This window comes from Anoplophora glabripennis, unplaced genomic scaffold (genome assembly GCF_000390285.2).
Source record: "Anoplophora glabripennis isolate ALB-LARVAE unplaced genomic scaffold, Agla_2.0 scaffold392, whole genome shotgun sequence".
Taxonomy (NCBI): domain Eukaryota; kingdom Metazoa; phylum Arthropoda; class Insecta; order Coleoptera; family Cerambycidae; genus Anoplophora; species Anoplophora glabripennis.
In genome coordinates, this window is record NW_019416500.1 from 163,336 (window position 1) to 179,831 (window position 16,496).

Genomic DNA, 16,496 nt, shown 5'->3' on the forward strand with positions numbered 1-16,496 from the left:
TCCCTAAAAATAAGCATGTATAACTTTTCATCTCAGGGTGAAATAAAATTAATTCCAAATATTCATAAAAATCGGATCTATCCGAAAGTATTCGTAGGTTTTACTATATTTTTCTCTTCGTTCCCTGGACTATAAGTGATATTTCATTTATTGACATAATTTATAAACTGTTGTAGTTTAATATTTAACTTTGGGGATGATTTTTGACAAAATTGTATCTATTAACGTTTACTGAAGTGTAATATAGTTTAGAAATAGCTATATTAAGTAAAAATAATGTATATCTACTTTAAATAAAAGATACTTAATTTTTAAATTTGATCTATACATATTCTGTTTATGCTTTATTATTTTGTGATGTTTCAAGATATCATTAATTTTTGTTTATAGTTAGTTATGTCGTGAAAACCTGTTATTGTATTTTATATACCATTTTGGCAGTAATATAAAAATTAACTTGGTTTTTATATGACTTTTACGATTATTTAAAATTAATAATTTTCCCATCGACTCCCCCATAAAATGCAGTTTCAAGAATTCATTTCCAGCGAAATGTTGTACAGAAACACGTACGTACACATGCGTATCATCTTAACATTTATTAAAGTCGACGAGAAAATTTAATGTACGTCTTGACCAAATCCTGCAGAATTATGGCCTCACCACTTTGTTCCAGATCAGAAGCAAGTTCATCCATAAAAATGCAACTTTTTGGTCTCGGTAAATAAATAACTATGTGGTATTTCTATCCGTAAATTATTAACTTTAGGACTGCTATACGACTATCGAGTCTAGATAAAATATTGACTACCCGCTGGAAAACCGCGCCACTATTATATTTTCCAGCAAAATCCCCAGAAAAGTTGTGACGCTGGGGCACCACGTCAAAGCTTGCAAGAAAAAATCCAACAGCCGATGCAAATACCACCGCTGGACTTGGTGGAGCCACCCTGACATGTGATCGAACGTCCACTCTGATATTGTCCTCGTAAGAAATAGGGCAACATTTCTAGCCAGATTAGTAGGCTCCTTTTTTATGTTCATTGTATCATACACTCAGTATTATAAACTTATATACTATAATTAATTATTCCAAATTAACAAATTTTTGCAATTCAAAACATAGCAAAAAATTTTTGCGATCAAAGAGTACTTAGATAACAACCTGGCATCCAAGTTACCCAGAACTAGTTAACTGCGATCAGTAACAAGGATGCACATTAGCCAAAGATCAAGATGCTCGAGAAGCCCAAAAAATAGCCGAGGCAAAGCAGAAACCCACAGTTTCTTTCCCAAAGTTATAGAATAAAGTTACAGAGAAAATAATAAATTTACTTACGAAATAGAAACCGCATTTACAAGATGAGTTGTAGGCAGTGGGTAAGCTATGTTTCTCCACTGCACTACTTTGCCACTGCACATCTTACCTTTAGGACTCAAATTAATTTTATTTACATTGATACTGAACAAGAATAAGAGGTTAGGAACGTCAAAAGTTTTTAGATATAAAACACAATACGTACTTACATAACTTTTATTTAAATATAAAATAAATTAAAAACATTACAACTCGAAAAATACAACTTATTGTGTAAAACTAGAATTTTTTAATATTACATTAATAGAGATATGAAAAGTTGTCTAATTATTTGCGAAATGTTTTATCAATCTTTCAAATATACCTCGTAGATAAAATATTGACAGAATAATTTTGGTCCTTTTAATAAAAGTCTTTAAGAAGTCGACCGAAACAACATCGTAATGTTGATACAAAAGTGTGTTAAGAAAAACTTTTCGATATGATGTGCACAGACCAATGTCTTTATAAAATAATTAATATACGTAAAAAACTTTGTGGCAAAAAATATATTGTGCGTAATTTTCATCATATACTTAGAGATATTTTATTACAACGTATAAGTACATATTATGAATGAAATATCGAAAACAACTAACAAATTGTTAACTTTGAAGATAAAGTAAATATTAAATGTATACATAGCGGAGATATGCAACAATATGTGCAAGATCAGGTAATCGTGTAGACTCGTTTTAAATAAGGAAATTTGAAGGTGCATAACTTGTTAATTTATTGAAATAATGTTTGTTCATGTTGCCTTTCCCGTATAAAATCTATGCATTTCCATGCTGTCAGTGAAGAAACATTTATTCTCATTTTTGACGATGTAATTCAAAATTTTATTAGTTAATAGATCATTAAAAAATGTTCTTAAATATAAAACTGCTTTTATTTAGTATATAGTACTAGTTAAAATTTATGTTTATATATGTTTAGGTATAGCTAAAAACGATTTTGAATAAATTTTTGTCTTTTCTAAATGGTTTTATCACAAGAATAAGTAACAATTCTTGTGGTTTTATAATACTCAGAAATAACAGTATCTATAGGAAAACATATATTTCGTGAGGTGAGAGATTTAACAAAGACGTATTCCTATTTTTATATACAATATTCGAAATATTGGATTACTCAGTTTTAACAAAAGTATAAACTAACTATCCCCAACTTCTTTTTTATATTTTATAATTTAATAACAAGTTTTAACTATTTTAACGGTACTACTCGCATTCTGCTATCTCTGAATATTGCCAATAAAATTGGATAGTCAGGATTCTGTACAAAATATTAATAATTCGTTATTATTGGAGATAGAAAACAAAATTAATTTAGTTATGTGGCTCTTAGAATTTTTATTTCATTTCTATCTTTCCTATTGTGATTTCATGAAGAATAATTACGGCAAAATAAGAGATAAAGAAACGAAATTACTTTTGAAAAGTTATTTTTGAAGTTAGATATGTTTTTTATTTAAACATTACCTAATGTACATATGTACATCATAATATTTATTTTTTTTGAAAAAAGTATTCTCATTAAATAAATTTAACAAAAATTCACAATATTTTAGTTTTCTTTCTAAAAAGAAATGTTCCGATTGAAGTCACTTTAAGGACCAACCTATCTTTACGACTAAATTATTTTAATGTTTTCGAAATTCTCAATTATTTTGTACAAAACGCTTGGACAACATATAAAAATTTAATGACATTTTATGTGATTTATAAATTTTTAATATATGGCCACCCGAAAATAGTAAGCCAGTATAATGTTCATTCTATATTTTAGCACCATTTTGGATAATTTGCATATTTTTCCCAATTAATAAAAACAACATTTTCATATATACGCGGTCCTATACAATAAATTTAATCGTATTAACATATGTATGTTATTATATTGTTAATGTTACTCCTATGGGGTAGCTAGTATCACATAAGATATTATATATAATTACGAATAAATAAAATAATTTATTTCTAAGCGATTATATGATAAAGGTATATGCACCAAATATTTAAAATAACATGGCTCTTAAGGTTGTTATACTGTGGCATTGTCACCGCCAATTACAGACTTGCATTGCCCTTCCTTATCCTTAGACTCAACATCAGGGCGGGTCTAATGATTGTGATAGCGGATCCGCCCCCACAGAGTGTAGCCCGAGAACAACAAGAGTATGTGAAGGATTGCTAGCCAGGGCTAAGAAAATGCAGTGTAAGTCTGGAACAACCCGGAAAACAATGGTACCATAAATATTAGCACAGGCCGTAAAAGCCTTAAAACCACTATATGCACCAGATGTTTAACACGAATCTCTTAATAAATTAGTGTTTAGTACCGGAAATTCAGTTAATAAATTAATGATGTCAGCTCAGCTACAATACTTACTTGACCCTAAAATGAAATACTCGGTGTAAATTATATAATTTATTTATATTTACATAGAATTGGAATTATCCAGAACGGACATAGTCACTTTTATACAGTGCGATAAACTGAAAAAGAATGAGTTTGAACAAAGGTTCCAGTTGAGAAGCATCTTGTATAAAAGAAAACTTTGTTCACAAAATGTTTGAAACATATTTGTACCATTGTACCAATCTAAAAACTACACAATATCGCTCAGTTTTCTTGAGTGTTATAAATATACTATTAGTTATTTGATCGAAAGAGGAATTTTATAAAAAATTCTTCTGGGAATCACAAACATTGCTTTTTGCCACGGAAATCTGTTTATTCTTTTGTCATTCAAATTTAATTACACGGATATGGTGTTTTTAATTAACATAAACGGTTTTTTATTGTATGGAAAATGAGATGTATTTTTAAGGCATGCTGAAAGACAAGGAAAAAGACAGGATCTAGCAACAACCTATCTACCGAACAAAACAGTTTGCACCTTAAGGAAACCTAATATTGGTATAATCTGCAACACCTCAAGAAAAGAACCATAGAGCAAGGACGACACAGGCCAATGACTATCAACCATGGACTCGAATGCTGTAGCTAACCAATTTTATAGTGTCTTTCTCTGCAGATTAGATGGCACTGCCAATAATGGCCAATCGTAGCGTATACTGGTTTTAGCGCGAGTCTACAATATCTATGGATTTAAAACTAAGGAAACTAGACAGCTTTACAGTATGAACGATTCAAACTAAATGTAGCAAATTAATATACTAGTATATTATACAACAGTCGTTGTCTGTTTGACTTCTCGATGTCGAAATCGTATGTATAAATTCATGAATACAATGACTAAATGAAATGTTAACAATACATTCAGTGACGCTAATAGTTTTAAAATCATATCATCTTCTTAACTTTGATTGAATCTATACCAAATTCCTTCCCTGCTTACACGAGGAAATGAAGAACGAGAAATTAATAATAAATTTTTAATGCAGACCATATTCTATTCCTTTCTGACCCTCGCACATAATAAAAAGACACGGGAAATATAAATACCAAGCAGAAGAGTTAATCTACAGTTTCAGAATCTCCTATAAAGAAGAGAGCTGTTATCTCTCGAAGCATAAAATCTAAATTCAAATTTCGCGGTACATCTTCAGTAGTCAGTCCTATATTTTATACATATCCTTACGTATACTTTTTATATATTATATATATATTATATATAATATATTTCATATATTATAATAATATCCCGAAAATGGGGTGAATGTGGCCTAGCGACATAGCATTATCGCCATTGGCATGAAAAGTTAAACAACCCTAATCCAGGTTAGTATTTTACTTGGACGGAAGCAGGGAAGGCTCGCGATACTCGTCCATCTTCTACTGGCCTGTATGTCTTTGTCTTTGTATTCACCGAAGCAATACAAATTTAGGCGAGGTTTGTATAGACATATTATGCCTCGGAAAGTATGTAAAGCCGTTGGTCTCTTGTTTAAGCAATGTTAGGAACGCAAAAGATCTCTACATTCGGCAAATTTCCCGGATTGAGGTAGGTCGACGTAAAATAATCAAAAACCTCCATCTTGGGGCATCTACTACACGTACATTTTCTATATGTCAGACAAATTCTTACGACGTCCCTAAATAGTCCAAAAAATCGATATATGAACCTTGGAATGTACAATGGGGCAAAAAGGATTTGCTTCAAATATGTCATATGTCCAACTGATATTCAATGTCCACTGAATATTCTAATATTCAATGGACGTCTTGATAATGTTCTTAGAATATCTCTGTATTTAGTGGCGGCTTGTGACATTAGAATAGGTGAAGCATTGACTAAGAAGAAAAAAATAATAAAGCGCCGCAGGCAAAAATTTTCAAGGTCGAACAGTTTTAAATGAATCTGGAAATTTTTAGTTGCATTTGCAATATTACCGAAAAACTGACGTTCGCGAGGATTTTCATTTAGATTTGATAAAAAATAGAAATATTAGTTCGGCTCATGGACTCAATGATAGGTACAGATACTTCCTAACGTACACTTTGTCTTTTGACCTCCCCCATTTTTCCACATCGAAAGAAATCCTTTTTGTCCTCAATTTTCCATCTGGAAAATGACGTTTCCAATAAAATACATACTGGATACAGGAAACAAAGAACCGATATAATCGTGCACTGGGCGACGTATCGTATAAACTGTTTATAGGCAGGCGATGGGCGATGATGATGATGCTTCAATTTCCGCGTCACTCGTTCCCCTTCGCCGTAGTTTACTCGCGTGTTGGCCGCCTCGTTGCCATGACAACCGCCGTAAACAACGCTACGAAGTGAAGCGTAATACAAACTGATTTCAATCCGCGTCACTTGCTTATGCTATACCTTGTATGGTACGTGGTTCATGTTCGGGCTCAACGAAGGCAATGTTTTTTAGAAGGCGTTCACCGCGCAACTATTCTGTTTATTTCTGCGTATAAAACAAACACAAACATTTTCAATATAGAATTACTACCTAAATTATAAAATTTATATAAAATTAAAAATAGTTTTAAATTGCACAACCAACCGGAAATTTTAGGTAAAGCGGTGCGTCACTTGCGTCGCCTGACGAGCCGCCACTGTCTGTTTTATATATATACTCCGCGGTCGAAATTATAGAGAGTGACTCAGACATAATATAAAAACACTATTACCATAATGCGTATAAAATATAAAATGATTTTTATACGGTTCAATATTATTTATCTTTGTGCCGCTCGCTACGCACATCGATAGAATCTATAATCATCTATAGACTGAATTACACTGAACGTCGATCTATATTCTATCTCTGTCTTTTGCACTTGTTAGGGAATAGGGAAATGCTTTTTTAGTGGGTGTAAACGGACTTGATTTATCCGTCCTGAGAACGTCATAGCATAAGCGTAGACGAGGGGTCTAATTTCATGGCTATAATAAATTTATAAATTAAAAAACACAACTGGGACGTTTTAAAATGCTGTAATAATTAAAATGGATCAAAGTACCGGTTATAGCAAACCGTAAAAAAATATTAGATGTTATGTTTTATTATCTTTTTTCAATATTTTCTATATCTTGTTGCCTTTTACTCAGATACGTCAATGGATTTTCGTTCCCGCCACGCTTCATCCCCCTTACTAGTCCAAAAGCTAGCGATGAGTCACTCTCTATAATTTCGACCGCGGAGTATAGGTTATCAAATAAAAGTTGCTAAAGAAAACCTGATACACACTTTAAAAAGCCAAAAATATGGCTTCTTTAACTAGCAGTGGATAAGACGCAAAAATATTTGTTTAATGAAAGGATTTAATAAATTTGAAATAACTAGACAACTCTGACTATTCTGAAGATAAAAATATTTTTTATATGATATAATTCCAATTCCTCTGGACAGATAAATGTAAATATTTCTTATAATAACATATTTTCCCCTCAAAAAATTTAGTAATGTTGTGCGAACTTAATTATGTCGTCGGTCCTCTTCAAAAAATGTTTTACTTTATTTATTGCAACGGCCTGACAGCTGAGACTGTAGGCGATAACAGTAAAAAACATATTTTTATTCCGTGTTAAACATCTGGCCTCACAATAAAGTATTACTCTCAAGAATTTTAACATCAAAATAACGCAGAACGCTAATCTCAATTCTTCAGCATTCAACAACAGTCTCTTAGTCTTAATACTCTACCATCTGCAGAGGTGGCACTCGTGCTATTTTTTTTTCTTAGTCCTCGGCTTGACCGTGGGCGCCTTCTCGTCGGGTACCTTCTCCGCGGCGACAGGGGCGGGCTTCGACACCCCGTTGCCGACGTTGCTGTTGGAGAAGTCGGCGTTGTTGTTGACCAGCGTGATCTGGAGGCGGGGGACCGTTAGAGGGCGGATCAGACTCTTCACTACTGGGGGGACGTTGGGGCCGGAAGGAAGCACGGGGGAGCTGGCGCAGAGGGCGGCCGAAGTCAGCTGAGTGACTAGGCGTGCGCTCGACAGCGTGTCGTGTGGACTTGGTCCGGAAGACGTTCTGAATACTTTCCTCAATTTTGATTTCAAACCTGAAAACGAAGAAACCAAATTAAGCATACACCTATTAGCACACTATAGTCTTTCCGCACTCAGTTGAACATGTATAAAAACTCCTAGCAATAAATTTAATGAGTTTCATAGGCATCCCTAAAGAAATTTTCTGCTAAAGGTAAATAATATATATATATATAAAATTTCTATTATCTATTTGGTAATTGATGGTAAATTTTGGTTACGACTTATCAAATATTTCATTAAAATGTATTACTCCGCATTGCTGCACTGCACAGCTAGGCAATGTGTCAACAACTAAAATTTATGGCCTGTTGCCCAGTGCAGCTGTGTTTGTGCGCCGTTTCCCAGCGCGAATATTCTTCAATCTCACGTTTAGTTCGACCAGACCTGTATGTAGGTATGGCTAAGTAAATATGGTACATACTGCCTAGCTCTTTGGTCTTCAATTGAGATCGAAAAAACTATAACAATAAAATAATAATTCACGCAATATCCCTTCCGATAGTGTTATTTATTATTTCAATTTATTACGAACAGTAAAAGAAAATGTCCCTCTGACATAAGGGCTGACAATGGAAGACGAATTTTTGCTGTAGTCCATAAAAATGCGACTAAATATGTTAAACATTTATGCTATTTAGGTAATCAGTTATGAAAAGTATGATTTTATGTAATGAGTGCGATATCGCACGAGTTACATAACATCATGATTCATAACGTATTATACATACAAGATTTTTTTCTAATTTTGACGAAAACTGGGAATACAAGTTTTTTAATTTTGAACATTTACAAGTATAATTTAAATAACAATTATCTAGTAGGTCACTTACAGTTTAAATTTTCTTGTAATTTGTCTTGATATTCAATAGACGCTGATTTATTATGTGACGCTGATCATTACTATTGCCATTTAAATGTGTGCTATGGCTATGGACACAGTACTCCATGTTGAGAACTGAGCTGTCTAAAAAAAGGTATAGACATTAAAACATACAATAGTTTCATAGCATTTTTGAAAAGGCATTCTGATGGATACCATGCTAAGAAATTAAACGTCTTTTCAAAAGTAAATATTGCGAAGTTTTTGACGGAGGCGGATGACAATAGTCTTTTAATGGCTAAGGTAACTAACAAAATATTCCAAATACAAAAACTAGAGTAATTCGTGAATTTGTAATTACCCCGGGAGATATAGAAGGACTAAACTTCGTTGACATTATCAGGAAGTATGGAAACCTACGCCCGGAAAATATTTAACACAATAGATTCTTTGTTGGATATAGAAATGGTAAATGTGGTGTACAACCAGTAGGAATTAATATCAAAGATGACTGCTCAAATAATTATTGGTTTGCCGAATTGTGCATTATTCACGGGGCACTGTTTCAGAAGATCTTCGGCCACTTTACGTGCAGATTCTGGGCCCAATATTTTAAAAATAAAACAACAGTTCGGCTGGAAGTCAAATTCTGTTGCAGAAGGATATGTTGAAAATTCTATAGAAAATAAAAAAACAATTTCCGGTGATATTCGTGGAGAACCGAGTAATACCAATACGCAACATATCAAGGAATATTACTGCAAGGTCAACAAATAAAATTTCTTCTGGAATTAGTTTCACTAACTGTACCAACTGCGTTGTGAATTTCTATAATTAAATAATAATAATTAATAAATAATTAATTAAATGTTATTTATAAAATTACTGACTTAAATAAAAGTTACTTCATTATTTTTCTGTTGTATTTTGTTTAATTCTTTTTTGCAATTAGTGACATAAGGAACTTTTCGTAACCAGTAATGAATTTCATTATGTAACTAGTTACAGAAAGTAGAACGTTTTGACACTTGTTTCGATAAGAAAAGATGTTACTTTATGTCAAAATTAGAAAAAGTAGTTTTAAAAACGGATGAACACGCAGCTGATGGGGAAAAATTGCAAATAAAATTGTAAAAAGTGGGTCTTTTTATTAACAACCTGTATCTCAGAAACCAATAGGTCAAATTCAAAAAATAAAACACGGTTAGGTAGAGAATTAGAATACCATTCAACGATGTATCATTTAACCCTCCTTCCCTAATAAGATTTTTGGAGGATTTAAGAGAAAAGATGTCCTCTTTCAATCAAAAATCGATCTGTCTCGGCGTTTTTCAGAAAAATAATTTTCTTCTTTCCCTGCATCTCTTTCTATTTACAAAAATAAATATCGCTGCAACACAATTTCACAACATACAGGAGTGTATAGGGGAGATCAAAATAATCCTAGTTTGTCATAAGAAAAAAAATTTTTAAAGTGCCCCTTACGGAAATACAGAGCCCCAAAGGGGTACCCAGCGATTTACTTTTTTGGCTATAACTTTTGAACCGACTTGTATAATTTAATGAAATTTTAATATTTTATGTAGGCCCATAAAACCATACTATATTAGATGTTTTACATTGTCAGGGAAATCAGGAACGGACTTGCAACCACATCCGTTGGGCCAAAATTTTGACAGGTGTCATTTTATAAAGCTGAAAACTGCGTTTTTAAATACTTTGGTCATCTCTCTTTAAAAAAGGTATTCTACATTTGTTTCGATAAAATTATCCATTTTCAAAAAAATTGAGTTTATTTAAACATGGCTAAGAAAGCAAGTGGTATTAAATGTAATGGATCAAAATTCAAAGTTCTAAAAGAACAAAATAACATCAAATTATAATAAATTTTCTCTTTCCATTTGCAAAAATCATTTGTAATATTCAACTTATATCTTGAACACTATAAGATTAGGTATCATCGGTTTTCCTATTGTAATTATAACACCTTTACAAGTTTTTAAATATTAAAATGCATTTCCCGTGTTTCTTCACGTTCCGGTGATTCACTGGCGCTGTCATAAAGTTTAACAAATTATTCATAATTCTATTATTGACTCCACTTCATTTGTTTCTGAGTAAATAAGCCGCAGAGGAAGATTCTGATTCAGACAATAATTAAGTTGTATTCCCCTCCTTGACATGTCAACCGATCGATTTTCAATCAAACTCAGATATAATTTTTTTATTGCTGGATATTACTATGTAACTAAACTTTGACGTAAAAGTATGGACGTGGTATATCAGGCTGCGTATAATACCCTGAGAACGATGAAGCCAATAAGATTTATCTGAAAGCCGAAAAATATTTGTAGATCGACAGAAAAACTACACATTATTATATTATTTTTAAAGTATTTACATTATTGCACAAATTAATTTTTAGATTGATATACCCTCAAAAAATATATTAATGAATAAAGTTACAAAACATCACTTATTAAATTTAACATTACCGCTGAAAAATTTATAAATGTATGATATACCGGGTAGGAAAGTACCGATGGTCTATCTGAAGTTACGTGAGAGCGATAAAGTAAGCTATAGAAATCCATGTGATAGACAAGGATGGGTATAGTGAAGGCGTCTAATTGTCACCTACCATTTCGCCCTTCCTCAAATAAGAAGTGGATCTTATTTGTGGAAGGGCGAAACGGGCGGAGACTATGAGACGCCTTCATTATCGCATTCTCTATCGCATGGATTCTCTATCGCATGGCAAAGAGGGGTAATAACCGTTCAATTAACGAAAATTGTAAGAAAAGCCATGTCAATAAATCACGGGATGCCTGACAGCACAACTAAAATTCTTTGAGCAGATGTGCCTATTTAAACAGGGTGGTCCGAATTTTATGTAGGAAATTTCGAGGGCAGACAGATCTCTTTAAAATAATAGGTGTTTGCTTTATAAACATAGGTCTAGAACGGCCTCGTTTTAAAGATACAGTGTGTTACAGTTGTTAAAAAAAATTGATTTTTTGTTTATATCTCCGGAATCTATTAACCGATCTCAATAAAATTTGGTACAGATAATGTATGACAGTAGGCCTTGCATTCCCTAAAATACGAGCTCTAGAGGTTCAACCAGTGGTGTACAACTGGACAGGGGTCGCCCCCTTTTTATAAAAAAAACCTACGCCACTGTATTTTTTACAACATATTGTAACGGATTTATATTCTAATGCACTAAATACGTAAAAAAGGTAACTTGAATTTTTTCCCTAAGATTCGCCGTTCTCAAGTTATTCATACCAATACAGTCCCCTTGTGGCAGACATTTCAAACCATAATATTACAAGAATATTTATGTTTATGCTTGAAAGTAATAATTCAAATAGATGGTTTTCTAGAGAGTTTAGAAATTATTGGGAATTTGGATGGTAGCAAGAAGAAAGGTCCACAAACTTTATTGCGAATTATTCCGAGCCACACTTTCACAGAAAATTCGTCTTGAAAAGATCTTGTTCGAATTTCATGAGGATTGAACGTAGCTTCATCGATCCAAAGTATTTTTAGTAAGAATTCTGGATTATGTTGTGACTTTAACAACCACTGACAAAAATTCAGGCGTCTCTCTGCATCTTCCGGAAGTAAATTTTGCACAGGTTGTAAATGGTACGGATTTCTACCATCTTCATGTAGAACTTTTCAAATCGATTTATTCATCCTGAGTTGCCGAGACGTTTTTTAATCCAAAAAGATGAAAGCGACGAGTGTAAAGAATTTTGTTGAAGTGCTTACAAATTGCACTTACTTTTAAGCATAAACATAAATACTATTGTAATATTATGGTTAGAAGTATCTGCCACAAGGGTATGAATAAGGGTATTGGTATGCATAAGTTGAGAACGGTGAAATTTGGGAAAAAAATTCAAGTTACCTATTTTACGTATTTTGTGCATTAGATTATAAATCCGTTACAATAATTTGTAAAAAAGACAGTGGCGTAGGTTTTTTTTTATAAAAAAGGGGTGAGCCTGTCCAGTTGTACACCACTGGTTGAACCTTTAGATCTAATATTTTAGGGAATGCAAGTCCTACTGTCATACATTATCTGTACTAAATTTTATCGAGATCGGTTAATAGATTCCGGAAATATAAACAAAAAATCAATTTTTTTTAATAACTTCAACACCCTGTATCTTTAAAACGAGGCCGTTCCAGACCTATGTTTATAAGGCAAACAGCTATTATTTTAAAGAGATCTATCTGCCCTTGAAGTTTCCTGCATAAAATTCGGACCACCCTGTATATCCATCATTTTATTTTTAGTTATCTAGGTGATCTTTTGGGTTAGATAGGTACGAGGGTGGTCTGAGAAGTTTCCGACCTAACAAAGATACAAGACATTTTTTCAGATTTTTTTTTTTATTTTTCAACATAGCTCCTTGTAACTATACACACTTCTCCCAGCGATGCTCCCATCTCTGTAACCCGTCCAAATAGTACTCGGCGTTTTCCTCTGCAAAATAATTGTTCATGAAGGTGATTGCCTCTTCATTTGATGAAAATCTCTGTCCTCCGAGCGCAATTTTTAGATGAGGAAACAAAAAGAAGTCGCTTGTGGCTAGATCTGGTGAGTAAGGCGGATGGTCAAGCAGTTCAAACCGTAAATCGTGGATTTTCGCCATAGCAACCACTGAGGTGTGAGACGGTGCTTTGTCTTGGTGAAACAGGATTTTCTTTTTCTGCAAATGTGGCCGTTTTTCCGCAAGATCTGCCTTCAGCTTGTCAAGTAATGATGCGTAGTATGCTTCTGTAATGGTTTTTCCTTTTTGAAGATAATCGATTAAAATAACTCCATGACTATCCCAAAAAACAGTCGCCATCACTTTCCCAGCCGAAAAAACAGTTTTTGCTTTTTTTGGAGCCGGTTCCCCTTTTGCAGTCCACTGTTTGGACTGTATTTTTGTTTCGGGCGTATAATGGTGTATCCAAGTTTCATTTACAGTAATTAATCAGCGCCAAAACTCGGATTTATTGCGCCTAAACTGCGCCAACAGAGCGTTGGAAATGTTCATTCGAAAACGTTTTTGGTCTAACGTGAGCAAACGCGGCATCCAACGCGCGGACAGCTTTCTCATGTTTAAATGTTGATTTAATATGTGACAAACACGTTCTTTTGACATGTTCATAACCTCTGCTATCTCTCTCACTTCAATTCGGCGGTCGTCTAGCACCATTTGGTGAACTTTGGCGATGTTTTCGTCGGTAGTTGCAGTTTTTGGACGTCCCGAACGTTCATCGTCTCCCAAGCTCAAAATTTCATTGTGGTAAATGATGGTGCAGAGTCCCCATACATAGAATCCAACTCGTCTTTGATTTGAGTAGGCGTATTGCCTTTCAAAAACAAATATTTAATGACAGCTCGATACTCGATTTTGTCCATTTTCATAAAAACACTAGCATCAACTCACTCAAACGACTGTTACATAACAACTGCGCGTCCAAAATGGCTGAAACTTTGGTGAGTAACTGTCAACAGATGAACAACGAAATTCACTAGCTTTTATTTACGAGTGCTGCCATCTTCATGNGTTACATTCATTGGGGAAAATCGCGAGAAACGTAACTTTATGTAATTCAAGATGGTGGAAACGCCCACTGGCGGCCATCTTGGAAACTTGAAAATAATTTCCAGCATTTTCCCTTGCCCACTTTACCTATTAAATTTTTTACCGTAGCTCTCTACGATCATTAGTTTCTGAGATACAGCCGCTTACCTCGCTTATTTGCCCACCCTGTACACTGTAAGTGTCGTTAGACCCTGTGAAATCCATCTAGTTATTTAAACTATTACCATCACGCATTAAAATAAAACTTTATTAGAGTTTTATTCCAGTGTCCATAGTTATTTCTAGGCTTCTCGAGTGCTCAAAATTCAAACAAATTTCGATCTATTTTTTTTCAGGATATTCATACAAATACATCTGACATGCTCTTCCACCGTTGCGGTTACAGGTATAATCAATTCCGATAATATTACGCTGATCTTCATTTTCAACCTTTGCCAAAACGAAAATGTTTTTTTGAACAATTACTGAAATTTTTTAAAGAATAACATTCAGTTGGCGTTTTAGTTGTTCATATGCATTTTTAAGAATTAACTTGTCATAATAAAATAAAAATTGTAACAATGTTGCTAAAAAGAGGCCATGAGAAAATGTTCCCCATTTTTCAATATCACCTCAAATAAGGCTGAAATGAAACAAAAACGAATTTCCAAACTTTCGTTTTTTTTCATATATTTCGAAAACTAATCATGTTAGCCTTGATTTTTTAGAGGCATAATGTTGGTCCCCTGATTATGCAACTTTGCCCTCATTTAAGCTAGTTCGTACCTCTTATCGTTTCCGAGATCCCTGTAGTGAGAAGCGAATTTGTAACAGCCTGTATAGCGGTGTACCTATCCTGTTGCTCGTGCATAGGGCGATTAGTTCGTCTTTGTGCCATAAAAAATCCCAAACATAAATGAAGTGATAATACAATTTTTAATATAAACTTATTTTATCCAACTACCTCCACACGAATATTATATGGTGAAAGTGACGCTGGTGAAAATTGAAGTAGTGATATTTTGATAATAAGGCATGGGACTCACCACTTTTAGGAGGTAATTCATAAGCCTAAAAAGAAAACTTTCATAACGAAAATTCATAAGTTTGCGAAATGACAGCTGCCGATCCTGGGATCTCGAAATGCGTTGCACCTAAATTTGCAAAATATTTTTTTCGTAATTAATTGATAAATACAGTCATTCCGTCATTTTCCTCAAAGGTTTAATTTTTGATCCAATTACAGCATTATAAAGTTTTATAATTAAAATATAAATAAAAAGAAAATTTAATTTTATCAAAAATGAAAAAATAGTAACGAAAATGCAATAGGGTGGGTCAAAAAAATCTACTATTTTTTTTGACTTTATACTCTGAAAAATAGGTTGCTAGACACCTCTAGAAAATTCTCTCCAAATATGAGCTCTTAATTTTAATATACTTGTAGGAAATTGAACGCTCTACAAAAAAGGTCTCTTACAATTTTTTCGTAAACCTCACCGTTTAAAAGATATTAAAGGTTTGAAGTTTGATTATTTTAAGACAAATTTCTGTTTTGCTTATGAATTTTATAACTCGTTAACAAAAAATCATTATGAAATGCGCAATTCATGGTGTTGTAGGAAATTAACTGCTCTACAAAAATGGTCCCTTATGATTAGTCGATTAAATAAAACGTTTAAAAGATATTCATCATCAAACCTAAATGCACGCCAATTTTAACAGTTTTTGATTAATAATTCGGAAAATTTCAATTTAGTTTAAGTTTCAGGGAAATTTATACAAATTTGAGTTTCTAGTGAAGCTCCAAATGCAGAAAAAAAAATTCTTCGCTATCATACTCAATGGTTAAAATTACAAAAAAGTTAAAAAAAACAGCACAAAACTAAAATGTTTGGAATTTTATAACTCACTTGATAATTAAATAAAAAAACTTTTTAATAACAAATTGAACTTTTTTTTTTAAGATTAATACTTTTCATAATAAATTTCTATCAAAAACGTTATTTTTTCAAGATTTCATAAATCATTGACTCAGTCAGAAATAATGCACTAATTTTTTTTCGATGTAACCAAACATGCTTACGACTAAAAAAAACTAGAAAAATAATTTAAACATTTCTCTGTTCATAGAAACTCAAATTTGTATAAATTTCCCTGAAACTCAAAAAGTAAATTGAAATTTTCCGAATTATTATTAATCAAAATCTGTTAAAATTGGCTTGCATTGAAGTTTGACGAT

General features: G+C 32.9%; 1 protein-coding gene across 1 annotated transcript in view; it reads right to left on the reverse strand.

Annotated features, from left to right (window-relative positions):
- Positions 1-6,921: 6,921 nt before the first annotated feature.
- Positions 6,922-16,496, reverse strand: part of LOC108909777 (ankyrin repeat domain-containing protein 33B-like) — a 141,636-nt gene continuing 132,061 nt past the window's right edge. The window contains exon 6 of the mRNA XM_018714199.2: positions 6,922-7,851. Within this exon, the coding sequence (XP_018569715.1) occupies positions 7,514-7,851 (338 nt within the window). The 3' untranslated portion in view covers positions 6,922-7,513. The remainder of the gene's footprint in view (positions 7,852-16,496) is intronic.